Source organism: Aulonocara stuartgranti (assembly GCF_965226115.1).
Source record: "Aulonocara stuartgranti genome assembly, chromosome: 18".
Classification (NCBI taxonomy): domain Eukaryota; kingdom Metazoa; phylum Chordata; class Actinopteri; order Cichliformes; family Cichlidae; genus Aulonocara; species Aulonocara stuartgranti.
Window position 1 is genome coordinate 3,271,319 of NC_138954.1, and position 26,541 is coordinate 3,297,859.

Here is a 26,541-nt window from a genome sequence, read left to right on the forward strand (position 1 = left end):
ATAAAAATGGTGAAGATGGGACATTTTCCTCTTACTATTAGTTATCAAAAATGTATCTGATCTAATCAAGATCCTTGTGGATCGGCAGGCTTGGAGCGCGAGGCGTGATCTCAAAGAAAAACCTGGAGTGTCAGATGACAGCCACGTATCCATGAAGCCTAAAACACCCAGAACAGAGTTATTATACTTCCTCATCATTCTAGTCAGCTTCCAGAGAGGATTCAGTTTAAGTCTGATTCTTTAATTTATTTATTGAGGGTATTTGTCAGACGTCAGGTTTCAGAAGTTCAGAGTCAACATCTGCTCCACAAAAACTCAAACTGGAGACGTTTTCTCTGCATTTTATTTGATTGTAGTTCGTTTTTCAAGCACATCTTATTGTTTCAGATTTTTAAATCTTTATTTGGTTTTCCAGTTGTCTTTTTCTATAAAGATGACGTAGGTTCAGATATAACCGATTATGTGGAAAAAGTTAAACAGAATGAAATCCATCTGTAGGATATCTGTAGGACTACACGTGGAGCTCAGCGGCCGTTTTTTTAGCCTAGTTTTAGTTCACTGGAGCAGCCTCGATCCAGAACTCTGTTTAATTTTCAGAGATATTTATGAATATCGATGAAGAATCCACCGACTGTCAAACTGTTCACTCTCAGAGAATTTCAGAGTTTTTTTAGAAAACAGGAAACCAGCTGCTTTAGAGGAAAAAGAAACGATTCTCCCCCCTCTAAACAGAGCTGCTGCCGCCCCACTATCAGCCCCCTGTTATTAAACCCACGGCGGTCACGCCTCCTTCCTGCAGGTCATCATTGATCTGAACTCCAGGGGGATCAGATAAGTCCAGGTCAAACCCCAGGTCACAGAGCCAGCCCTCCTGCGGGGACAAAGATCACTCTGTGGGTCCCCCCTGTCAGGACCCCACCTGTGCTAAAGCCTGAAATACCTGCATGGAAAAAAACCCACGATAAGCTCCTGCTCAGGTATCACCTGATAGCCAATAAGAGCTGACCTGAACAGGATAAAGGTACCCCCCACCCCCCAGCCCCAGAGAGATAAACAGGAGCTCAGAGTTTATTCTGTTAGACAACAAGCATTAAAAAGGGTTCCTGCCCACCGAGGTGCGTCTCACTCCTGAACGTGGCACCGAGTTTAATGCTCACTGAACAAACCAGAAATCCCACAAATAAGGTAAGAGTTTCTTTGCTGTTTAAATCTGTCTTTGGTTTGGTCAGAGTGTGTGCATGTGTGCATACACAGTATCAAACAGCACAGCTATAAAGTAAGGACGTATGAGTGTAACAGGCAAGGATAACGTTCATGTTAAGTCTTCAAAGCGCTCAACTTATCATTGCGTAACGTTGCCTCTGATCACTGGATATGTGAGACAGCTTAAAAATCCATGGCAAAGGCAGTGCTGCAGCCCCTCTGGCCTTCAGCCTCTGACAGCTATCACAGCTAACAGAGGCTGATATTATTGAGCATTTTCACTCTGTAGTCAGAGACTAACTGATGGGTTTTTAGCTTTACACTGCACAGAATGTAAAGAGGTAATATTAAGGAAATGTTAAAGAAACTGAGAAGTTTCGTATGCTCATCATGAGCATGAATGTCATGGTGGATTGACTGTACACGGACGCTGTCCATCTGATCTGACTGAGCTGGAGCTGTTTTGCAAAGAAGAATGGGCAAAGATTTCAGTCTGTGCAAAACTGGTAGAGACAGACCCTAAAAGACTGGCAGCTGGAACTGCAGCAAAAGCTGATTCTACAAAGTATTGACTCAGGGGGCTGAATAATTACACACACCCCACTTTGCAGTTATTTATTTGTAAAAAATGTTTGGAATCATGTCTGATTTTGGTTCCACTTCTCACGTGTGCACCACTTTGTGTTGGTCTTTCACGTGGAATTCCAATAAAATTGATTCATGTTTGTGGCTGTAATGTGACAAAATGTGGAAAAGTTCAAGGGGACTGAATACTTTTGCAAGCCACTGTAACTCAGTGTTTGTCTCATTTGACCATAAAACATGCAGCTGAAAATTCACGGAGGCTTCTTTCTTGGTCAGCACGCTCTCTGTCCATGGCGATGTAAATCTCGCTTGAGCCTTGGTTAGTTCCTGAACATCCAGACTCTCATCTGAGGGTGACAGGGTTTTCTTCCAGATGTTGGCAAAGTGGTAAAACATCAAAATAAGAGAGAAACTGCCAGTCGTAGTTAATCAGGATCACACGAGAAGTTAATAGACCTTGGCATTGTAAAGTCTATTTCAATGTAAAGACATTGTAGAACCTTTAGAATCACTTATTAAAAGATTTAAGTGAGTGTACGGATTTTTCCTAATCCAAACAAAATACATTTAAACCCAGTCCTTGATTATTTTTTAATGCAGTAAAGTTATATGCTGTGCAACCTTTCCACCAAAGACATTCATGCTCATGATGAGTGTATATAAACCACAAACTATTTATTCCTGTTTCTTTAAAATTATAATCTTTGTAATGATGTGAAAATTTTCTGTGGATTTCTTTTATACAACCTGCATGAAAGAATTAAAAAAAAAAAGTCAGATTAGCCTTTTGTAGTCCATCTTCAGGACTTTGTAGTTTCATCATGGCAGACCCACCTCAGCAAACCACACAGTTCTTTTCCTGAGTCCTTAAACTCTTCTTCACATCCCTCCACGCTGCCCTGGAGGTCATGTGACCAGTGAGACAGCAAATTTGGCTTTAGTGCAGAAAACATCATATATATAAATCAAGTGAAATAAATCAAGTCAAGTCCAGTTTTAAAGCCAACAATGAAGTTATCCTGACATATTTACAGGAAGTGTGCTCACTAATCCCCTCAAAGACATAAACATCTGATTTTACTCAGTAAACTAAATGAGAGTACTGATAACAAAAACATGTTTGCTAGCTAAAACCTCAAACACAAATCTACATGTAAATATTTTGTCTCATTTTCAAATGAATACGTCCGACTTAATACTAGAGGAAACATTTAATTGCTTAAATAAAGATGAAATAAAGTTTTAAGGGAACAGGATCCGATGCAAAAGTAAACTACAGCAGCTTTTCCTATGAAATATTTCCTGGATTGCACGGTACCTATCAGCATGCAGCATTCGTTGTTTTTCTGCTGCAGAATCCTTCATCATTGTTGTTGCTCTATTGATATCACTCCATAGATCATAAAAAAAGACTCGTCAGTGTCATCTGGATCCATTAATGTGCAGAGCTTTGAGGTCCCATTAAAGATTAAATATAAGTGCAATAAGATAAGATAAGATAAGATAGAACTTTATTAATCCCTCGGGTGGGTTCCTCTGGGAAATTCGACTTCCAAAAAGCACAGCAACGACCGAAGTTACAGTTACAGAATTGTTATATATATATATATATATATACACACACACACACACACACACACACACACACATATATAAATACAGAGACAAATATAAATAAAATATACAAAGGGGATAAATAGAATAAATAGGAATAAAAAATAAAAATACAAATAATGAGACAGCTGACCTCCTGAGAGGCACTGATCACTTCCCTGCTCTTGGTGAAAAATGCTTGAGGCTTTAATAACGTTAATGAAACACTTCTTCACCTCATCGAGCAGACGGGAGCCACAGGTGAGCCGAACCGTTTGAAGCTGTTAGAAACATTGAAGTACTGAGCAGAGAAGGTGGAGAAGGGTCATCGTCCTTGTTTTTGTGTAGGAGTCAGCGCTGTAATGGCTGATGTCAGAGTATTTTCAGATGTTACATATTTGTTAAAACGCGTGACCTCTGTGGTGCTGTCTGATGACTTTGTTGCTGTGCTTTGGTCGATGATCCTCACCTTTGAGCGTTTGCAGGAATCACAGCGTCGTTGCTGCTGAGAGCAGCGGCTCAGTAAGCTTCAAACTGTGACCTCTTCTGGTTTTGCAGAGAATTACAGCAACATGCAAATCAGAATATGAAATTTACATTTACCATTTATTCAAGTCTGTTTCAGGAAGCAAGATCGGGGATAAGTGTAGTAATCTCAAATTCCCCAGAAACAAGCTGGGATGCTTACACTGACTCTGCACATGCTCAGTATGATACCCGTATATAAAAGATGCCCACTATGAAATATCAAATTTGTTTTGTATCTTCAGTGTTGTTAAAATGTTGGTATTTTGGAGGGAGAAGTGACCATATTTGCCTCAGAGTGGAGTGCTACTTTATCAGCTAATGCTAGCTAGCTTAGCTAGCAGTGTCTAGCTAGACCCATATCTGCTGGTTACCAAAGTAATAAAACAGTCTACTGGATGTAGCATACAACATTACAAGTACACCGACAGTTGAAATATGGTGGCGAAATCTGGTCCAGTGATTCAAAGTAGTGTAAGTGAGGCCTAGCACACAGCTAGCAGCTGCAAGTGCCCAGTGATACCTGTCAATCAACGTGGCCACACCCCTAAACTTAAACCTTACCAGCATCCAAATAAATAGGTTGGCATAAATGTCACCCTGTACAGGTACAGGTGTTACGAAGGGTTAAACTACCCACAGAAACCGAAACTGTTTTTGAACCAGGCCGTTTATTTCTGTTCTGAACACTGGAAACACTTTTGAAGCCAGCCTCTAGTGGACATAAGAGGGACTGCAGCTTTTGGTTTTTAAATGTTGAATTTATTTAATTTAATTGGATTAAGGGAGCAGGTAGTGATCCATAAACACATGGGGAGTGATAGTGGAGCCTATTGCAGAAAAACTATAGGGGATAAATCAGGGTCAATACTATGACCTCAAATGAAAATCACGATTAATTGAACATTTTACCTCGATTTTGATTATTGATTATGATCATCAAACACACACCTTGATAGTTTACCAGGTTTGCACTGTGAATGTGATCTAAAGCTGGCACATTTGCTGCGGTGATATGACTGTAACAGATTGGTGGGATTACCTTGGGTCACTGAAACCATTTTTCACGTGATTTTCTTCTTTATGTTTGATGTTGTCTTCAGTAAAGATTAAAATTATGTCCATACAACAGAAACAGCATTTTTAACTATAATCTTCATCAAAAAGGAAAGTTCGAAGTCTATTCTTAAAAGTAGAGAGAGGGTCTGTCGCCCAAACCCACACTGGGAGCTGGTTCCACAGGTGAGGAGCATGGTAGCTTTTAGAAACGCAGGAGCGACAGGTAAGCCTGATCAGACAGGTAAGCCTGATCGGATTTGGTCTGATATGATGAGCTTGTGCACCCGACAGGAAGTTGAATATGAAAAAAAGCTTTCTCCATCTGAACGCAGGTACGAGTCATGTTCCTGATGTATATGTTTCTGCTGTCTGCTCTTCCAAACGGTGAGTCCCTCTGTAAAACCACATTATATAGGACCCATTTACTAGTTCTACACTAATAATGGATTGCATTTATATAGCACTTTTCTAGACCCTCAGAGCGCTTTACAATGCCACTATTCATTCACTCTCACATTCACACACTGGTGGAGGCTACAGTTGTAGCCACAGCTGCCCTGGGGCAGACTGACAGAAGCGAGGCTGCCATATCGCGCCATCGGCCCCTCTGGCCAACACCAGTAGTTGGTGAAGTGTCTTGCCCAAGGACACAACGACCAAGACAGACAGAGCAGGGGATTGAACCGGCAACCTTGCAGTTACAAGATGATGGTTGCTTCCCAACCCCCTGAACCACGGTCGCCCCGATATACATACATATAGTTTTACCTGCTGACTCAAAGATTATAAGGATAATTTACCAATCATTTAACTACTAAAGAGTCAGAAATGCCTTCAAAGCATGAATAAATCTTTGTGTCAGATTAGTGGTTGAGCAGAAATGTTATGTCTCCTTTAGTTTATTCATCTGTGTGTGCTGATGTGGAAAGATTTAACTTTGGTGTTTTAAAGGTTACATTTATGACCTTAATTGTTTTATTTATCCTTATCCAGCGCTTCCTGCCGGCTCCATCTTCTGTCCAGACCCGGAGGCAGATCACATGACTGGTGAGAACAGAAGCAAACATTATGTAATAAAATGAACGGATAGATGGATAAAAATAGACAAAAACAGGACTGGAGGCAGAATGTGTATGAGAGGGGGTCAGAGGGCATTACAAACTCTTATTGCTGTGGGGATGAAGGAGCTCCCGAAGCACTCAGATCTACAGTACAGTGAGAGGAGCCATCTGCTGCTCCTGTGCCCACCCAGGAGGCCACGGAGAGAGGGTCTACTTTAGTCCATCGCCCCCCTCTGCCACAGTTTTAAGTGAGTCCAGCCTCCTGCTGAGCACCAGGCTGGCGTTAGGCTGTTTGTGGTCATTTGTGTCATGCATTTCTTTATAAAATAGACATTGATGGTGACATGTCTGCTTTATGATCAGTCTCGTCCTCACATGTGGACCCCTGTGCTGCATCTTTAAATGAAGTATGGACTCAGGACTTTGTTTTTTCCAGCTGAGTTTTGCTGAGTCTTCGGTGTTACAACATGAGACTTAATTGTAGTGATAAAGGTACGGACTCGAAGCTGCGTTGTGTAAATTTCCTAAACCTTCATGGATCTACAGCAGCACCAGTGTTCTCAACTTGGATAGCTCAAACAACAGTCGTAGACTTTCTGTGGCGTTGTGGGCCGTTGTTGACATCGAGGTCGAGAGGCTTTGATGTTCATTGCCTCCTATGGTCTTAATCTTCACTGTACCTGCATGTGGAGACCTGCAGTCCAAAGAATCTTCCACCCTGTGTGCTTCTCTGGACTCGAGTTACCTGCAAACAGGATTATCTATGATTAAATCGCTCTGCTCTCCACCTCAAAGTTTACAGAAGCTCTGCAGGTTCGATCTTCTCGCAGCCTCGGCGCGTTTGTTCATTCACCTTCTGTCGTCTCTTCCTGCAGATTGTCTCGGGTTGCGCTTCACCTGGATACACTCGGTCTTCGATAACTTCCCCTCCATGCTGAGCTTTGTGTCGAAGCTGCACTGTGCGACGGGGATTTGCCCACGTGACCTGGAAGATTATGGCTGCTCCTGCAGATATGTGGCAGCTGGAAACCCCGTGGATGCTCTGGATGTGTAAGTAAGCCTCAGATCGCAGCGGGACTGCGGTTACAGCAGCTGCTGAATTTAAAATACGGCAAAATTGAATTCAGAGGCTGGAGGCAGGCAGGTGTGAAGCGGGCTGGGAGAGTCTTCGCTGACCAGTCCTCCCATTCCCATGGAAAATATTATTCATTATGCTGGAATCCCTCACAGGAGTTACAGTACAGGAAATGTCAAAATCAAGAGACAATAGCTTTAGGGTGGACTGGAATAATAAATGAAACCATGTACTTACTGTAGTACATCTCTCAGGCTGAACACCTTAAAGGTCTGTCAAAGTCATCAAGAAGAGGAAAAAGCAACTCAGGGATGGTTGAAAATTTTTTGAGAGACTTTCCACCGTTTTCAACTGTTAAAGCTAACCTTTAGCTAACCTTTAGCAGTAGAAAGGTTAACTTTAGCTAAAGCTTTAGCTAAAGTTAACCTTTAGCAGTAGAAAGGTTAACTTTAGCTAAAACTAACCTAGAAATCTTCAGCAAGTCAAAAACTGCAAGCTAAACTAAACACTCAGTTTTAGACACTTTTTTTCTAACCTGGATCTGTATGATGCTATATGATGATACAGAAGCCACACCCACTTGCTGGGGCAGCCAATCAGAAGAAACGTCACTGAAAAGGAAGGGTTGGACTAAAGGAGGAGGGGCTTGTTTCTGACAGAGCATTAGTCGAGTCGCTGTAGTAAGGCCCAGGGTAAATAAATAAGGATGATTATAAACTGTGAATCATGCAAAGCTGCCCTCACATAGTAAAGGAATAAAAATATGGAGATAGAAATGCGTATATTGTGTCCCATTTAGGGATGACAAAGCACTTTATTATTGTAGCTCCGCCCCTGCAACAGGGAAGGGGAGGAGCTACCAGTCAGGGAAAGGTGGATATGTTATCTACATAATAAAGTTCTGTACAAAATACTAAATTTGGTCAAAATAGCTGTGAGCTCAGAGCTGAATTAATAATTAATAAATATTATGACTTCTTTTTCTTTTTAATGTTACATTTACAGCTGAAGTCACTTTTTTTATTCATGGGTTACAAAATTAGCTCCTTCATCTCTGTGAAGCTAATCACTGTACTTGATAAAGAACATGTAGCCTCTGTTTCTGTGCCATATCGTAGAAAACATGTTTATATGAAAATAATTGACTATTTCTCAGATAAAAAAAAAAAAAGGCAAAGACTTTTGTTTTAATCCCAGACTCAATTGCTTTGATGTACTTTTATAATAAGCCACTATATTCCTCTACGTATCTGCAAACACCAGCTGTAAGTGTATATGTGAAGAGCTTTTACTGTGAAAGGCACGTGCAGGAAGCACCCCTGCACTGAGCAGGTGGTGTTTCGCGTATCGATCGGACTCTCGTCATGTTATTCATCATTTCTTCTTTTTCCCGGTTTCCGTCTACAGGTGCTGCGAGGCTCACCGGCTGTGTTACCAGAACGCTGCCCCCTGCAGGCAGGAGCTGCCGCTTGCCCCGTACAACTTCAGCTGTGCGGCAGCTGCAAACACCAGCTGTGGTGAGACTTAGTTTATTTTGGGAAATGTGCTTGTTTGCTTTCACACTGGGAACCATCACAAGACTTTCGCTGCCAACAAAAAACAAGTTTTACTCACAGTGGAACCAAAGTTGATCGTTTTCACACGAGGAGTTTGTACAAAGTGAAAAGAAGCGATACAAAAGTGACTCCGACAGAGTAACACAGCAGAGTAAATAAAGCCTGTGGCACTAGTACAGTGTACCAATGTGGCTCTTTCTGTCTTGAAGATGCTGCTGATTTGTGCCAGCAGAGGTTCTGTGAATGTGACCGGGCCGCCATCGACTGCATGACTCAGAGCCCGTACAACTCATCGCTGAGAGGCCTCGCCGACACGTCCTGCTCAGCTACAAATCAAACAGGTGAGACGAAGCGAAGTCGTCTCCAGAGCCAACATCTGGCTACGGTCTTTGGTTCCTTTGGATGTTTAGTCACTTCACTCATGTTTTATAAGGAACATATATATTCAGCTTCCTTCAGTGTTCCTGAAACCACTGCGTCTTTCTGTACATCTGCATTACAAGCAAGAAAATAAATCTGGCTCTCTTTAATGGCACCAGTTTGGCAAAATGGGACCAAATCCATGACTCGTGCTGTGGAGGACGAGGAGGAGAGTGGATCAAAATCACAGATCAATACAGGTAATATAAAAATAACTCCAAAGACATAAATCGTGTGCAAACGGGTCTTCAGTGCAATAAAATACTGAACACACTGTGGGTGAAGCCTCAGTTTGAGTCTGTAAAAGGAGAGAAAAGAAGAATCGATGTCCTGCAAACTCACTGTGGAAACAGTTTGAGCCACTTAAAGTAAATCGAGGTACCGCAGACAGTTTTCAGTCACCAGGCGAGCAAAGAGAAACATGGATGCATCCAATTAAGTCTGGTGTTCTTTTAGGAGCAGCTCCTCTGCACACCCACACAGTTAGACCCAGACTCACAATCCGGCTGTTTGACTCGTTTCCAGCTGAGTTATTTTTACATTTAAAACCTGGTTTAGGTTTGTGTTTAACACTTTTCCTTGGACGTAACCTCAGACCTTTTTTATTATTATTATTTCAAATTTCAGACAGTTCTTTAACATGCATCAAACTTCCAGACTTGGTTTAAAATCGGCTCGATCTGAATCCTAAAACTGCAGTCGGAGATGGTCGTAACACGACAGCAGTGAAGCCGGGCTCTGTGCTTCAGTGCGCCTTCACATAAATCCTGATATGAAATGGTGAAGCCTGACTGTAAAAACAACAACTGTTGCAAGTAAAAAGAACAGTAAAATAAATATTTTAATTCTGAGTGTGCTGCTGTTTATTTGGTGCAGGTTTGCCCACAGCGGTCATGTCAGTGGGGGGATCTGTGAGTGTCACATTCCCGTGGCAGCGTGCTCGGTGTTGCTCAGATTTGAAGTTTATTTTTTCTCTGTAGAAAGAAGTTTTCTTCCCACACAGTGAACAGCGGATACTAATGTTTTTGTCACTTTTTACGGAATTAAACTCAAAGTAATGTGATTACTTCCACGCTTTAAAGGCTGCACGGTCGCACTCTCTCCTGCACTCCATGTTATCCATTGTTGATCTGCACACAGCTGTTGCCACGGTCGTCGCACGCGCTTACATCATCGTCATGAGACACTCTCACAAACAAAATCACAGCTTAGTAACATAGTAACACAGCGTGCTTACAGGAAAGTAACAGTAATCGAATTACTTTTTTTGCAATAGTAATCCCTTACAGTAACGTGTTACTATCTCTGTGACATTCACGTAGGCCTTCTTGCTTTTTCTGTTTCTGATCTTTGATAAAATTAAAGGTAAGATTGTTGTTTTTTTTTTTATCTTGTTTACAAACTTGTTTCATTCTGGTTTCACTGGTTTTATTTGCTAAGACGTGGTTATGTGCTGGGTTTCAGCTGGTTACTTTGTTTTCAGAAACATCCAGGCTTAGTGTGGCACAGGTTCCTTTAGACTGATTTCTTCGTTTCCGACAGATTTTTAATTTGGTCTCAGAACATTTTGGAGAACTTTTCCACTCCGTCTGTGGATCTTTGGTCTCAGTGTTTCTGTCTCTTGACGTAAAGCCGGATGAATCGTTGATGCTGTGAGGAGAAAAACTTCTGCTCTCTTTGAAGATCTTTCTTCATGACTCTTGCTGTACGTTCGGCCTCGCTGTCCTTCTGAGCGAGGCTGATTTAATAAATTTTAGCAGTGAGCTCATTAGTCCTGCCTTTCTCCGGTGTGTCTGGCAGAGCTCGCAGCTAACAGCAGTCTGAGTTTCTCATTAGTTTGACCGTGTGTTTCAGAGCTGCTCGGCGGCATCGAGGACACAGGTGAAGTCTTCAGAGCAGCAGGTAAGTCTGTGTGAAACTCCGGGGGCGCCACGATCAGCGTTCCTGAGACGGCGCGTCACTTTCTGAGCGGGTCGGCGATGTCGCATCACAGGAAACGATTGATTGGGCAGAAACGCAGACGGCTGAGTCACACCTCAGCCAATTAAAACAAGGACCTCTGGATGTTTAAGCTGCAGCTTCCTGCCCACATCCAGCTAAAAGAGAAAGAAACCAGTGATTGTTCAGACCTCCTTTCATCCATGTGTCCAGATAGAGATGTCACGTCGAGCCGAGCTGCTCGCCGCCTCAGAATCAGGAGAATCTGAAGTGAAGGATGTTATTAAAGGGAGGGAGGTTTTTTTAAACCTGAGGACGGCCTGTCACGCACGTCAACCTGAGATCTGTCTGAAACTGAACCCACTCTGTTTAAACTCGAGATCAGCTCGAATTCACTTTATCTGTTACTTTGATATCAGGAGCACGTCGAGGTCCATACGTTACACATATCTGTAAAGCAGTGCTTACATCCTTGGACTAAGTTTCTGATCACAAAGGACATAAAAGAGAGAATATTGGGCTCACGTTGATCCTGCCGACACAAATCCAAACTGAGATATGAAGCATCACGTTAGCGCATTAATGTGTTTCCTTCTCTCTGCTTTGTTCGAGTGTATATTTGTGTGGAGAGGCTGAACTTCTCCTGTGTCTCTGCAGATGTTCTCCCAGCAGAAAACACCTCAGAAAGCTTTAATTTCTCCAGCTCGTCCTTCCTGTCAGCAGGTAAAACTCCTGTTTTTATGCTTCGCTTTACTTTCTACAACTCTGCACGTCTCCAGAGCAGAACAAAGTGAAATTTCAGGTTTTGGAGAGTTTTAAGATGCTTCCAGCCTTGAACTCGGAGTGCTCATAAAATGGACCTCCCTCCACTTCCTTTAAGAATTAATGGAGTGGAAACAGATTTCCTTTTCTGATAAAAACAGATTTAACAATGTAGTCTGATGGTAGCTTTTACTCACTGCCATTTAAAGGTCAGACGTCTACAATCAGAAGTTCCTAATGAAGCTTGTTTTGGTCTTTAACCAAGAGGAAAACAACAATTTTGATCATGAAATCAGATCATGATCTGATGTGTGAGAACTAATCGCCTAAAAATAGCACGAACACGGTTACGAGGTTCAGTTTAGTCGCTCCGGTTAGTAAAGCGTGAAGCTTAGCAGGCAGCTACATGCACCCATCAGTCTGTCGTTCTAAGACAGACACAGAAAACATTAAGCCTTGATATTCTTGATATTCTATTTCAGTGATGGCGCCAGCCTTCGTTGCCTTTTGGTGTCCACACTTTTAAAGCCTCAGTGTGAACATTTCATTCAGTAAATAAAGAAAAATGAGACTCACACATTAAATAAAGCCAGAAAACATCTACCTGCATCCCAGACAGATGAATGAACTGTGACTGTCTCCTCAGCAGGGATGGACCCACCAACAACAGGCAGGGTGGATAACCAGAGTGACACCGAGGCCATGGAGTACAACCTCAGCACTCCAGCGCCGCTGATGCCTGCTGGTATGACCTCTAATTGGCCCTCGGGCCACAGGTTTAACTCGGCACCATCTGCGTGTTATCCTAATATTTCTCATTTTTCCAGAGGAGCTTGAGGAAGGCGCAGGAGGTGCAGCAGAGGTGGAAGAGGCAGAGATGACACACCTGAGTTATATCTCTAAAGGTAACGGTTACCTCGGTTACCTCACCGTCTCCCCTCCATCCTCTCTCTAGTACTTTTCTAGCAGATTACATTTGCTAGATGCTGACCGGCGGACAGCTTCCAAAACAGCAGAAATAATTTCCCCGCTGTTCGACTCCTGCTGCTCGATGACTCACTTGGCTCAGACGTTTCCTGCTTTTACAGATCTGAATGAGAGCGCCGCAGAGGAAGCACTCGAGCAGGAAGAGATAAATGGGGATCAGATGACCCACAATCCTCCAGCAATCAGCCGGGGTGAGCCAGAAACACTCGGCGTCTCGATCACGACTGATAAATACAAACGTCCGCCTCGGGCTTAATATAAAGCAGCTCTTTTTATTTCAATGACGCGGTGTGCTTTATATGATCCCATAACTGAGCAGTGATTCATCCGGCGTCTAATTCATAAAAGATTTTCTAAATGAGGAACATGTCCTCGTCTGTGGACAGAAGAAAAAAGAAAGGAAACTTTCTCGGGTGCAAGTTGGAGCCAGAAAAACCTTCGTTAAACTGGCTTTTTATGTGCAGAAATATTATTAATCATAATCTCTCTTTTGTGGTACTCCAAAGTGAAACTTGCAACTTCATCCAGTCAAACTTTAAATGGATATTAGTGTCTCTGACTTTGTTTGTGTGCAACAAAACTAAAGTATTTATGCAAGGTGCAGTTACAATACAGATCACTAATAATCATAAAAGCATAACTGATTAAAAGTGGCTGATTTCCCCCCTCAAGGTCACCTCCTTCCACACCTGTGGGCAGCTTCCAGCCCCACAGCCCACAGGGAGCTCTGAAACCTGATTAAACACCAGAGTCTTATTTTTCACAAGTGTGTTTGTTCCAACTGGGTCTGTGATGAAGTTACCCCACAAGCAAGTTTAAAAAGAAGTTTTTAGCTGCTTTTAAAAGAGACCACTGATTTCAAGAAAAGCCTGTGGACTGATGCAAACCCTCCTCCTGTTTTAGTTCCCAGCCTCATACGCTGTACAGCCAGTAGGCCCTGATCACATGACCTCAGGGACCTGCTGGCGTACTGTACGCTGGTGATAAATGTCGAAATCAGAATCTTAAAGTGGACTCTAAAGTTACTTTTTGTTTGAAAGGTGAGTCAAAAATTAAGATTAAATGTTCCTTTTTCAGGAAATTAAGATTCCTAAAAGAAGATTCAGCAAATGTAGCAAGAAGACACTGTTTCTGTTTTCTCTTCACAAGTGGGGGAAAATGACTGAACCCTCTATTTTAATAGCGTCTCAGCAAGATCTGCAGGTTAGAAACCTCTTGGGGTTTAAAAGAAACAGAGCTGAACCTCATCTGCAGAGCAGTGACAAGAAATGTTCTTAAAAGTGTCAAAATGTGCAGAAGAGGGAGCAGAAACAACAGGATAGAAACTGCAAAGGCACCAAAACGGAACCTTGTGGCACACCGAAGGCAAGAGAAGTGAGACAGGACTTCAAAAATACAGACAGAGTATCTGTGATGTGATGACGTTATAATTTTATCTCTTGCAGATTCAGGTTTGCGCTTTCATGGCGAAGAGACGCCAACTGAAGCAGAATCCGAGCTGACTTCTTCACTGAGCTCCGCCACTGAAAACGCACAGGTGAATCAAACGGGAGCATCAGCGCCGCTCGGTCACATTTTACCATCGACTCCTCCCACTCCTCCTACAACTCCCAGAGAGCTGACATCAGCAGCCGTGGAAGAATCAGCCGAGACAGGTGATGAAGAAATACTTATCCTTTTATGATGTGTTGATTTTTTTTTAATCTCAAATTATAGATGATGCAAAAAGAATTAAAAGGACAGGGGTGTGGTCAAAGCAGGGGCTTAAGGTGGCACCGCCCTCACCCCCAGAGAGTTGAAGATTAGATTGTCCATATGAGAAAGTTACAATGAAGCCAAACCAAAGATTGTTCCAAACATTTGTATCTTTAATTATTTCAAGAGCTTTAGTTGTTTGTCCATGACACTGCCCTCTGGTGGCGGTACACATGTACAACAGTCTGCAGAGCTCTCGTAGGCCCGGTGCACAGCCATGATGACCCCTCAAAACATGTTTATGGAGACAGGAGATTCATTCACAATGGAAAAAATCAGCACAGCATGATGAATTTTTAACCAGCTGTCAAGTAGTTTGGTTTATTTATGTAGTTTTATTTTTCTGAATTCCTGTGACTCTGGATTGTTTGGGTATTTTTCTTTGTAGTTACTGGCTGGATTGAGATTGTTGTATTTTGCCCTTGTCTGAGCTTGTGTGAGACTCTGTCTTAGCACCAGAAGTCAAATAAAGCACTGAAATGAAGCTCTTTTGCCTCCTTATTAACAGGTTTAATCTTAGCCTCAACAACAACCACCACGAGTCCCTCTGAGTCATCTGAGGAGGAAGGAAATGGGAAAGAGGAGGACGACAATGAAGAGGAGCAAGAGTCTGGTGAGCACTGTGAGTTCATACTGTATGACGGGAACTAAAGAATAAATCAGGCCTTTGTGAGTCCCAAAAGACTTCAGTTGGACTCATTGGGAAGTTTGAATATTCATGTTTCTTTTCTTCATCCTCAGTCTTTGATGTGCTCAAAACTACAACAATGACAACAGCAGCAACACCGTCAGCCCCAAGGAAAACTCCTCACACAGGTCAGTTTGTCACAGGGGGACAGAAATATCAGCTTTATAAAGTGCCACTGCCAACAATTATCAGACTACGAGGCAGACAGTCATCTAGGAGCAGCATTTGGCTGCAGTGGGGAGAAAGAGCTTCCTTTTAACAGGAAGTGGTACCTGTACAGCCCTCTGTGCAGTTAGGAGGAATTCAACTGTTTAAACCAAAACTGTTTACTGTATCAAGCTGTGAACATCTTTATTTCTTATTGTGAACATGCAGACTGACTCACTGTTGGAGCCTCAAGTGGCCACTAGAGGAACTGCAGTTTTTGACATTTGCTTCATTTTTAGCTGCTTCGTTCTAAACTGCATATTTTTCCTTTGAGCTATTCTGCAGCTTCCCTTATGAAGTTATATCAACTGTTATATCAACATGCACGGTCTATAAAAATGGTACGTACAATTTTGTCATAATATTAAACTTTGGCCCTCTCGCTATAAGGATGGCCAGGAAGGATATTCTGTCCTGCGTACTGCGACGTATAACAGGATGGAGTAGTACCCCCTGGTATTTGACAAACTATGACATATTTATGCTGAAAAATGAAGCCTAAGCAAAAAAAAACAAAAGCTGCAGTTCCTCTAATGTCCACTTGAGGCAGGCTCCAAAATTGTGTCAGTCGCTGTAGACTGACATATACAGCAGAAATAAACATATTAACATGCTGCTGCAGAAATGGTTTTGGTCTCTATGAATGGTTTAAACCATTGCACATGTACAGGGAAGGTGAAAGTTTACAGTTTATGCTTATCAATCGAGCTAGTTAGCTTTAGCTGTTGACATTAGCAACCACCATCATATTCAATTATGGTGACTTGTTATGAAAATCTGCAGTTTTTCAGAATGCTAACAGTGAGGCCAGAGTCCAGAAATCAGTAAGCCATGTCACAGTGGCTGCTTCCATCTTTTAAATACAGTTTGTCTTTTCATGTAATAAAATGAGTCTGTGCGACTCCTTTGTGGGTTTTTAAGTTGTACAACACAGAGGAGTAAGGTGTGACTCTAATCGACGCAGGCACTTCACCGGGAGTCTTTGTCCTTCAAATAAAAGAGACGTGATTCGGATTTAGACTCTTTCCTCGCCGCTGCTTCACAAACACACCGAGAGCTGCCAAATGGTTTGATCGAGTGTCACAACCCCGCTGCCGGGTAAAAAACATGTAACTATTGAAGTGGTTATTTTCCTCTCCTCGCGTCTGCAATTACACAGCGAGGCTTTGACAGGTGTCTGAGGGGCCTCGCTCGCTCAGAAATCACCGGGTATATTTTTAATTTCAAGAAGAAAAAGAAAAAAAGACCAATTCCAGCTCTTTTCTTTAATGCCGGCGTTAATCAAGTGGATTGCATTAACGTCTCACTTCTGACAGCCTTTGTGTTGTGCGCTCTTCAGAAGGTGGAGGAGGTGTCAGCTTCACATTAACACCAGCACCACCTCCAGCTTCACAGGAGAGAGGGGAGGGAGGTGTCAGAGAGGAGACGAGCTCTCCGAGGCCCGCTGAAGGTCAGCTTGTTTTTCTTTAGCAACAAGCAGGCATTTCATTACAGAAACTTTCGGAGGAGGAAAAATCTGACCTTAATGTACAGCGAAACATTCAAGGATGTTTGCTCTTTGGCTTTCTGGCAGAGGGCTGGATGAGATGACCGATATCAGGCAGCTGCAGATAGGAAAGGGCTACGTGCTCTACAGAGCTACCGATTTTCTCAGTTTGGCTGTTTCCACGTTTCTAGTCTTCATTCCTGGTGAAACTTCCCCAGTTTCCAGCAATTTTTCTCAAACATCAGCCTCCTACTAACAAACATGTACGTTCTTTACAATTTCAGGAGAACTAGTGAGATGGGAAACAGCCAGTGTGGTTTAGTCGAGGTGCAATTTGTGGGGAAAAGAATCAGCATGGAGGGTTTTCATGTTGAAGCCTGGTGTCTTATTACTGCTGCCACTGTAACATTTACAGAATAATTCAACTTCAACCTGACAAAGTAAATGTAAAGGCACTTTTTGGGTATTTTAAAAACTACAAGCGAACAGAATATAAAAAAACCCCCAAACAGCAGGACTTTATGTCCAAAACGTTTGTGTCCTTCGTTAAAGAGATGTCAGCTGAAGCTGAACTAAAGCTGGGCTGTACATTAGTGTAATACCAGTGTGAACCACAAGATGGTGCAAAGTGTCTGGTGAAGACAGAGGCAGGGATCAAAACATTAGTGCACGCACAAAAACACATCTAATCATCTTTAAAACGCTGCCCTCTGGTGGTGAAAGGTTTACCTTCAACAGAAGATCATTAAAATAAGCGACACTGATGATTGCATTTGCAAAAATATTTAAGTTTTGGCACAAAAGTTTGTCCTTTGCTCGTGCAGACAAACATAAACGATATTATTTTAACATGCCAGAAGTGCTCGGTCCAACCGCAGGTGCAGTTGAACTTTAATATCAGAGACAAATATTCACAATGTAACAACACAGCAAGCTGTCAGCATACACATCAGTGTATATCACAGCGAGCAGTGCGAGCTCCCTGCAGCTTCCCAAAAAATCCTCCTTTTATTAGACTGAAAGTGAACACAGCAATTATTGAGACGGCAGCAGAGGCCAGCTGACCCCGTCACCAGCATATTCACCCACAGCCTTTAAAGCGACTCATTGAAGGAAAAAAAGCTCCTGCTCCCCCCACAGTGTACTCTTTGTTGTGCAGCTATTTTCTCCCCTGAATCTTTTTCCACAGAGTCAGAAAGTGCAAAGCTGCATCACCTACTGAGCGACAGACTTTCTGGCTTTTAATGTGTATAAAACTGTCATCTAGTTTAATATTGTAAGGTACAGACCTGAAAATATCATGGAAATAAACCTGATAACTCAACAATGAGCAGCACTTGGTGACAAAAATAAAAAAGTCTGTGGCAGAACGAGGCACAGATCAGATCACTGAGTACATAAAAGCTGTAATTACTAAAATTATTCACCGTTTTGTCAACTTTGCCCCAAAACAAAGTTCAAAATCAGTGTTTCCTGCATGTTTCACAACATTACGGCTTCATTAATCACGCTGCTTCATGTTACAGGCTGAATAACCAAAAACAAAGTCAAAGCTACATTTTTACTACGATAACAAACAGACCTTCGTGCACACGTGTCAGCGCCACAGCGTGGTTGGTTTCTTATTTCAGCTGCTGTCCAGGTGATCTCTCTCCTCAGTAAGAGAACAAAGCATTACAGTAAGCCGGTGGGTGATGATGGGAAATAAAAAAAAACATTCTGAGCATCCTCGTGGTCGCTCTGCTCACCTGACCGGCTCAGTCGCAGAATTTCATGTGAAGGCTCAGACATCAGCCTCTGCTGGAGTTTGAAGCAGGAGTCGATGTTCGCTCTCTCAGTTTATTGTAAGTGGTCAGGAGGGCTGATTAGGGAGGGACTCCTCACTCTGACCTGCTTCCCAGGCCCACAGATCACAACCAGAGTCACAACACAGGCCTCAACCAGCAGCTCGCTCCCACAAACCAAACCAGCGAGAACCACCACCCCTCCTGATGACTCATCAGAGGAAGATGCCACACCTCCTCTTCCTCCTGCTGCTGCTTTCAGTCTTCAGAGTCAAGGTGAGAAAGGCCCAGCTCGCCCTGCCCCGATGGGGATGAATTAGCATTTAAGCCGACCTGTGGGTGTGAGAATTTAATGACATGTTTGCACCGTCTTTGAAATTTGCATCTGTGCCATGAAATGTCAGGATCACTTCAATCTGCAGGAGTCTGCTTGAGCCGGCTCATCAGAGATGGGTGAGGAATATTTAAATGAAGCGAGGGGAGCCACAAAGCCTCCGGGGTGATCTTCACAGCACGTTTTCTCACATTTCTTTTTGTTCTGTTGCATTTCAACACAAAAATAGTTTTTGTTTGTTTTTAGATTTACAGTTTTGAAAGTTGTGCTTTCATCCCAGAACAGCGGGCGGTCCACTGAAGGAGACTTCCAAGTTTCCCATTAAAGACGGATTCTGCGGTGGATTCAGACTGACAGCTTCCAGTTTAGCTAGAAGTGTTTAACTTTATCCATCAGGGTAACTGCCAGTCAAAGTTTAGACTTATTTATTCTAAAGTAAGCCCTCGCCTTTAACCTCTTAGGCTCATTTACTGGACTCTACATTTTCTGTTTCTTTAAAAAAAAAAACAACCCTTTGCGTTACATTACAAACTGTGACACCATGGGTGCAGTGGGTAGCTGGATTGCTGACTTTACAGGAGGGATCTAAGGCTTGTTTGAGTAATTCAGATTCCTACCGCCACCCACTAAAGGAGATGGACTTCAGTTTGTGTGGCTTTAAACATTTATAGTTTTATTTATACAATCTGATATACGAGATCAGAAAGTGAAAAACCTCAGCTGTCTGTGTTCTGTTTACCATCTTCTCAGTGAGACCAGGCCAATGCAAGTTTCACCGTACGCCATTAAATCATTTTCCAGGGTAAAACTGATGACCTGAACTGGTGACTGGTGCCAACTTTGTCCTCCTCCCCCAAATAAAAAAACAATAGAAGGATTTTCGATTCAATTCAATGTTATTTATATAGCGCCAAATCACAACAACAGTCACCCCAAGGCAAGCACTTTGGCGACAGTGGGAAGGAAAAACTCCCTTTTAACAGGAAGAAACCTCGGACAGAACCAGGGTCAGGGAGGGGCGGGGCCATCTGCTGCAGGTGAGAGAAGGATGAGCTTTTTGACAGACTGGAGTAGTTTCAGCATTTTCAAAGAGGTACGAGTAAAAAGAATCTAACGGGACGTCTGTGGGGAGATCTAAAGACAGCCACCACAGACCAGAGGTGCACGAGGAGATGACCCTGAATGTGAGATCGACCAAATCAGGCCTGGTAGCAGAGTGGAATTATGGGAATGTGAGAGTAGCTTCCTGTACAGCAGCAGCAGCAGCATTACATGTGCATGCAGAGGCACTGTGTGGAGCTGAAACCTGTGACTGTCCGAATGTGAGGGCAGACTTTTAATCACGTTCTCACAGTGAGGGGCCGTGCTCCTCAAAGTCTCAGTGAGTCAACCTGCACGATGGGATTCCTGCAGAAAGCTGACAGCTACCGTTCTGTCGTTTCAGGTGAAACGCTCCCAACATCTGCATCAACCACATCTTCATCAGCGGCTACAGTGAGAACCATCGCAGAGACGACACAGAGGAGACCGGCCACCTCCGTCACACCGCGGTGGGAGGTCCACACCCGAAGCACAACAGCAGCGGTTTTAAAACCTCCGCCACACTCCACTGCCGAGGCTGGATCCGAGGAAAAGACCGGAACAATGACGGTCAAACCTCCGAGTGTGGAAGGAGGAGAGGAGGACGACTCGCGGGAGAAAGACTCGGACGGTAACGTCTGACCAGATGCTGGTTAAACTTCATAAAATGCAACATTTTCCCCATCAGGAGGCCTTCTGCCTTTCTCCTGTCTGACCTCTTCGTTCTTCTCTGACTCGACAGGTTAAATGAAAATTCAGATGAAATGAATAAATTAAGCATTTTTCTCTCAGGGGTTCAATAAAGTTAATTATGTTTCAAAGGGTTATGGAAGTTAAATTAAGTAATCTGTGACCTGTAATGACAGCCAGGCTCATAACTGACAGGAACAATAAACGTTATTTTAATAATATCGAGGTCTAAGCTGCGAAATAGGAAGAGAAAGATCCCCAAAGGAGCAAACACACGAACACACAGCAAACGTCTAAGTGCTGATGGGGTTAAGAATGAGGCTTTTTTAGATTACACTTGCTGAAACACTGGTTTCTTAAGCTCAGAGGTATAAAACAGGAAAAACATTGTTTTTAACTCTGTGGAAAAGACATGTTAACAGACTGCTGTGCAGAAGCTGTTCAATAAATGTAGAAGAATAGTCACAATAAAAAGGAAAATTAAAACCGAAACTCCCAACTTTGAATCTAATATTTGAAATTTTAAGTACAAAAACGCAGAAATGGGCAGCGTTTTACAAGCAGGTGTGTCGTTACTCTGCTGATATTTCTTATTAGCGCTATATGCTCATTTCCTTTTCCAGGACGCCATCAAAGAAGAGTGTTTGTAAATGACTGCAGGGTTAAACAGTATAAAATATGGACATAGCTCCAGGTCAGAAAAATTAAGCCGAGGCAAAAGTACCTTAAACCTGCATCTATGTGGAGGCCACCAGATGGCGACGGTGTAGCTGCACGTCACTCATTCTGGGTCATGTTTTTGCAAATAAATTTAGTAAATCCTCGGTTGCATTAAAAAAAAAAAAAAAAGGAGGATTAGCTGTAGTGTCAAACTGCATTTTCATTGGCACAAGTCATTAGCCAATGAGCATTCGGTTCAACTGGCAGACCCGCTGCTCCTCAACAAGATGGTGCGAACGCTTATCTTGAGTCTCCGAAACAATCGGGTGATGTTACCATAGCTACGTCCCTGTTTTATAGTGTCAGTGGGACGCGTGGACTCACTGCGCCATCTTATGGTAAAAACTGGTATTGCACAAATGTACAGCTCCGTTCTAGCTCAGCTTGAGTTGCTCACTCTTCAAACAGCAGATATTTTCATCAGATGACAGTTTGGTGGAGCCGTCTCAAGCCAATTTCCTCCAGAACCTTTAGTGCCAGGTCCTGCAGCCCTGTAAATGTGGCTTTTTAAAAAAATCACATCAGTGGATCCATGCCAGGCGATGGGAACACCTTTTTATACTGTGAAGTCTTTAATTCTTGCAGATGTCTTTAAGGCCCTCCAAACAAGATGATTAGGAGTGTAGTAGCACCTAGAGACGATTGAGTATCAATAAAGTTTAGTGATTTGTAAACTGGCAAAATTACAACAAAGTAGATGAACGATTGAGGATCCTGCTGGCTGACATGTGAGGGGATGGTAACGCATTGGGTGGAGCTTCATCCATTACGGACCAACCATTAGCTACAACGCTTTAAATGTGGAACAGTGCTCCTCACCTGATCATCAAACCGGGAGTTGCGTTTGAAATTTATTTCTGTATTTTTTCACTGCACTTAAGTTCCACAGATCCATGTAAATGTCAACCATCTTTGACTCTGTATTCGTGCAGTGCTTCTTCATCCTCTTCTGAAGCTCGCGGCCGCTGCTTGGAGGTCACGCTTCTTTAAATGTACCGTTTCTCTGTTGGCAGACTGGTTCGCTCCTCAGAGGAGGGCGGTGCCGTTCTTCGCCTGGTCCCTGCTGGAGTCTGTTGGGCTGACTGACATCGACCTGCAGCCAGACACCAAAGGTAACCACGGATAGCTGCACTTCCAAAGTCTGAGTGGAGCTCTTCACTGATGGCTGAGCTGAGATCTTTGCATCCTCCCAGCAGAATGCAGTCGCTCCTTCAGCGTGTACGCCAGCGACGGTCAGTCCAGGCGGGAGATGCCGGCGCTGGGGGAGATGCTCCACTGCCTGACGGGACGCTGCCCACACGAGTACGAGATGTACGGCTGCTACTGTGGACAGGAGGGCGGCGGTCAGCCTCTGGATCAGCTGGACAGGTGAGCTGTGTCGAGGAATAAGGATCGGGACTGTCCATGAAGATGCCCACAGCTGCGTCAGGGTTACCCGATTCTCCAAAACAGCGCGATAGTTATCAGCGCACAAATACATCTGCTGCTTTTCACATCCTTCATACTTTCATGGTGTTATGGTCCAAAGTTTAAGTGTGCGAGTGCTGCAGAGACCCTGATGACTGACTCCTGCTGGTCTCCATCAGGTGCTGCTTCTTCCATCATTGCTGCCTGAAGCAGATCAGCTCGATGGGCTGCAGGCCGGAGAGGAAGCTCAACGCTCAGATCTCCTGTGAGAACGCAAAACCACGATGTGAGTACGGCAAATCCCTCGAAACCCAAGTCTGCTGCACTGCTGACATCAGATCAGTTTCACACCTGATTCTCATATTAATGTAAACATTTAACCTGCAGCTGCCACAGAGGAAGAAAAAACACGGTTCACCTAAATCTCGTGAGAAATGATTTCCACTGTAGGGAGGTTCTCTGGTCTTCCTGCAGATGCATGTTTTCTGAAAAGCTCGTGTTTTTTGTTTATGAAACGTTATACTGAGCTTCTGTTGGTGTATCCAACATTTAGCTATAATTAATTTCTTTGCTAGCAGATCAGACGGGTATTACCAAATCCCTGGAGAGCCATGAGTTATTTTCCCCTCCAGTATAAATTAGAGCTGATGGGACCTGATGATGTGTGTAGTCAGCTCGGCTTGTCTGGCATCTTGAGCGTTGTTACCAGACGTGAAGGGAGGAGCGAGGTGGTAGCTCTCCTTGCTTCCAGGGTAATGGTCAGCTGTCATAAGGCTGCTGTGCCTCCAGGTACAGCAGCCTTACGACAGCCTGGATTTGCAGTATGATGTTGTTGTTTTTTAAAAAAGCTCATCATCATATTTGACTTCCTAGACCTCTAAAGCGCTTGTTGGCCTCTCCATCTGATCCCTCCTCACTCTGCTCAGGTCAGGGGGTCACTGTGTGCGACAAACTACAGTGTGTATGCGACAAAACCACAGCAGAGTGCATGGCAGCCGCACACTTTAACCACAGCCTGCCGGCGCCGCAGTGCCACGGGTCGACGCCCCCCTGCCGCCGAGCCAGCAGACCCCCCAAACCTCTGAGGGTCTCCCCCCAGTCCAGCGAGGAGTCGGACATGGAGGTCGGGGACGCCAGCAGTGAGGAGGACACGGCTGCGAACACACCTCCACCTCTGCAACCTCCTCACAGGTGAGCTTTTTATTTACAGCAGGAAAAGCAGGTAAACGTGTGCGAAAGTGATGATTCAAACAACTACGAAGATGACAAATTAACAACATTTGGAATAAAGCGTTATTGAATATTTCCATGTAATCGAATGGAGCTTCAACAAACACCGACACAAAGTTCGTCCCGTCAGTGCCGTGCTGATTATCAGATCCTTTGATCTTTCAGCTGCTACTTTGTTTCCACTTTTACATCATTTAAAAACAGATTTGCAGACGCTAACGTCAGAGAACCACAAAATGAAGATCTCACTGTTTTTGTTAATAAAGAAAATTATATAGATAATTTTAATTTTTTTTTCATGCAGTAAGGTCCTAATTTTATATTCTAATATCACAACACAAACAACATGAAATTAAAAACAAATCTCTCTCTGCAGCCATGACAGCTCCCACCTGAAGGACGCCGAGAAGTCGACTCCTTCTGCTGGATCACCCGGAGACCTGACACATCCTCCTCCTCCTCCTCTCTCTCCCCCTCCTTCTCCTGCTGCCTCCAGTGAGGAGAGCGGGGAGCGACCGACACTCAGCGGGGTTCAAACCCAGAACCCGAGGCCAAGTGCAGGGCAGGGCCAGGGGCAGCAACCGGGAGACAGAGAGGAGGAAGAACAAGAGGGTGGAGAAGAAGAGGAGGAGGGGGAAGAGGAGGAGAAAGATGGAAAAGAAGAAGAGGAAGAGGAGGAAACGGAGAAAGAGGAGGAGGAAACGGAGAAAGAGGAGGAGGAAAAATAGAAGCTAAAGAATTCCTTCTCTGTGACAGTCGTGATGTGAAGTCATTTTGGGGCCTTGCTGTGTCACAAGCTGGACTCAATGTTTTCTGACATCTTTGATTCAAAAAAGAAGAAAATCAGTTTATTTACTTTGATTTTTTTTTAAACACATGAAATGAATCTGTTGAATAAATGACGGCAAACACGCCTCTCTGGGATCTTCCTCTGATTGGTTCAGAGAGCCGACAGTAATAAAGACACAACAACTCAACAGCTTTGATAGAAACACTTTAATCTCAATGCACATTTTTCTATTTCAATAGAGGCTTTGTAATGAAGCGCTGATGCTCTGCTGCTGCCGAGCTTCACAGAAATAATGTGCACTGAACGCTTTATGCTTTTGCTCAGTCGATGAATCAAAATGGAAAATAAAACATGAAACTACTTCCAGCTTCTTACGTTTCCTGCTTTTCTCTGTTCCACGTGATTGGGAACTGAGATGTTTCAGGAAGTCCCTTTGAATTTCTAAGACCAAATTAATCAAACGTGACAAGATAATCTAAACTCAGATACTTCCTGACTCACTGGAGCTTTGTGCAAACAGCAAATCCAGGTTTGGGAAAAGTGCAGTTCCTCTTATGTCCACTTGAGGCTCCAGAAGCAGCTGAGGTCACGTAGCTGTAGTTTTGTCATTGAGATGAAAAGTTGAAAGAAATGCACCAAAACAACAATGAAGGTGAACGCGTGAAGCAGCAGCGGGAGCCTCAGCGCCATCTAGTGGTTAAAACCATCAGTGTGATTGAAACAAAGCCGAGCTATAGCAAGTTTGTCACTGTGAACACGGACGCGACGCCTTTAATCTCTAAAACTGGCACAAAAATGCATCAGAAACATAAAAAAGAACATCGGAAGCTTTTTTTTTTTTGTTCTTGACATTTTACAGCTGGAAAAAAATCCATCTTGAAAGGTGAAGAGTTCATGTGAATATTCTGCTCTCTTCTTTTGTCTTAGTTTTAGGACTCAGATCACCAATCAGGAGGGAAACATTTCACAGCTCCACAGAGATCATTTCATCAAAAATACTTCTAAGATCTGTTTGTACCAAACACACATCGGTGCCGATTTATTTCTGCTATAGTACCAGGTACACAGTGATCAAAGTGCAAACACAACATCATATTTTACCGTAACGGTTATTAACTGTTCAGCATTTTTACTTTAAAGTTCATTAATACATCAGCTGGTACTATTTGAATGATTGCTTGAGCTGAATCGGTTGAACATTTATCAAAAGTAGCAGAGCGGCTCGTTCGCAGACCGACTGCTCCGACATCATTTACAGACTTCACATCAGCCGGTCTTAAACGTTTCGGCTCAGAAACACAGACTCAGATCCAGATTCACAAAACCCGTCTGAAGGTGAGCTCCTCCCACAAACACGATCGTTTAGTTATGTCCTGTAACGTCTTCATGGAGGTTTAGACGGCTTTACTGATATCGCTACCGATGAACGTGTATACGAAAAAACAAACTTCCAATCAGATCCGTGAGCGTTTAATTCCAGTGAACATCAGATTTGACTGAGATACGAGTTTTAAAGTAATCTGTGGAAATGCTGGTGCCGTTGAATCAAAATTAAAAGTCGGAATTAATGTCAAGCGCTTGGCTACGATCCCTTGTAGCCGTTATT

At 43.3% G+C, this 26,541-nt stretch overlaps 1 protein-coding gene and 1 long non-coding RNA gene across 12 annotated transcripts in view; one reads left to right on the top strand and one right to left on the bottom strand.

The window, feature by feature from the left end:
* The window catches only part of LOC309694314, a 6,761-nt gene extending 3,055 nt beyond the window's left edge, over positions 1-3,706 (bottom strand). Inside the window, exons 1-2 of the long non-coding RNA XR_014272848.1 lie at positions 3,618-3,706; positions 2,623-2,687 (exon numbers count right to left, since the gene is read on the bottom strand). This is a non-coding gene — a long non-coding RNA (uncharacterized lncRNA). The remainder of the gene's footprint in view (positions 1-2,622; positions 2,688-3,617) is intronic.
* oc90 (otoconin 90) lies at positions 3,277-25,296 on the top strand. 11 transcript variants are annotated; one of them, XM_082514284.1, is made up of 22 exons: positions 3,277-5,206; positions 5,298-5,349; positions 5,959-6,012; positions 6,902-7,076; positions 8,509-8,618; positions 8,867-8,998; positions 9,197-9,277; positions 10,932-10,979; positions 11,673-11,738; positions 12,424-12,522; positions 12,605-12,682; positions 12,866-12,955; positions 14,210-14,419; positions 15,028-15,141; positions 15,261-15,335; positions 18,802-18,960; positions 20,463-20,729; positions 22,522-22,620; positions 22,702-22,876; positions 23,095-23,201; positions 23,842-24,106; positions 24,522-25,296. In XM_082514284.1, exons 2-22 carry the CDS (start codon positions 5,307-5,309, stop codon positions 24,871-24,873), a joined length of 2,799 nt encoding a protein of 932 aa, XP_082370410.1. In that variant the 5' UTR covers positions 3,277-5,206; positions 5,298-5,306; the 3' UTR covers positions 24,874-25,296. The 11 variants fall into 11 exon arrangements, with proteins under 11 accessions (XP_082370410.1, XP_082370411.1, XP_082370412.1 ...); XM_082514285.1 differs by having other exon boundaries at positions 3,277-5,188; XM_082514286.1 differs by having other exon boundaries at positions 3,277-5,148.
* The last annotated feature ends 1,245 nt before the right edge of the window (positions 25,297-26,541 follow it).

Excerpts from the sequence above, each read along its gene's own strand:
- oc90 (XM_082514278.1), top strand. The coding sequence starts at position 3,577 with ATGCTTGAGGCTTTAATAACGTTAATGAAACACTTCTTCACCTCATCG. Across the intron at positions 7,077-8,508 it reads CCCGTGGATGCTCTGGATGT|GTGCTGCGAGGCTCACCGGC; the intron begins GTAAGTAAGCCT and ends TTCCGTCTACAG. Across the intron at positions 12,956-14,209 it reads TCCTCCAGCAATCAGCCGGG|ATTCAGGTTTGCGCTTTCAT; the intron begins GTGAGCCAGAAA and ends TATCTCTTGCAG.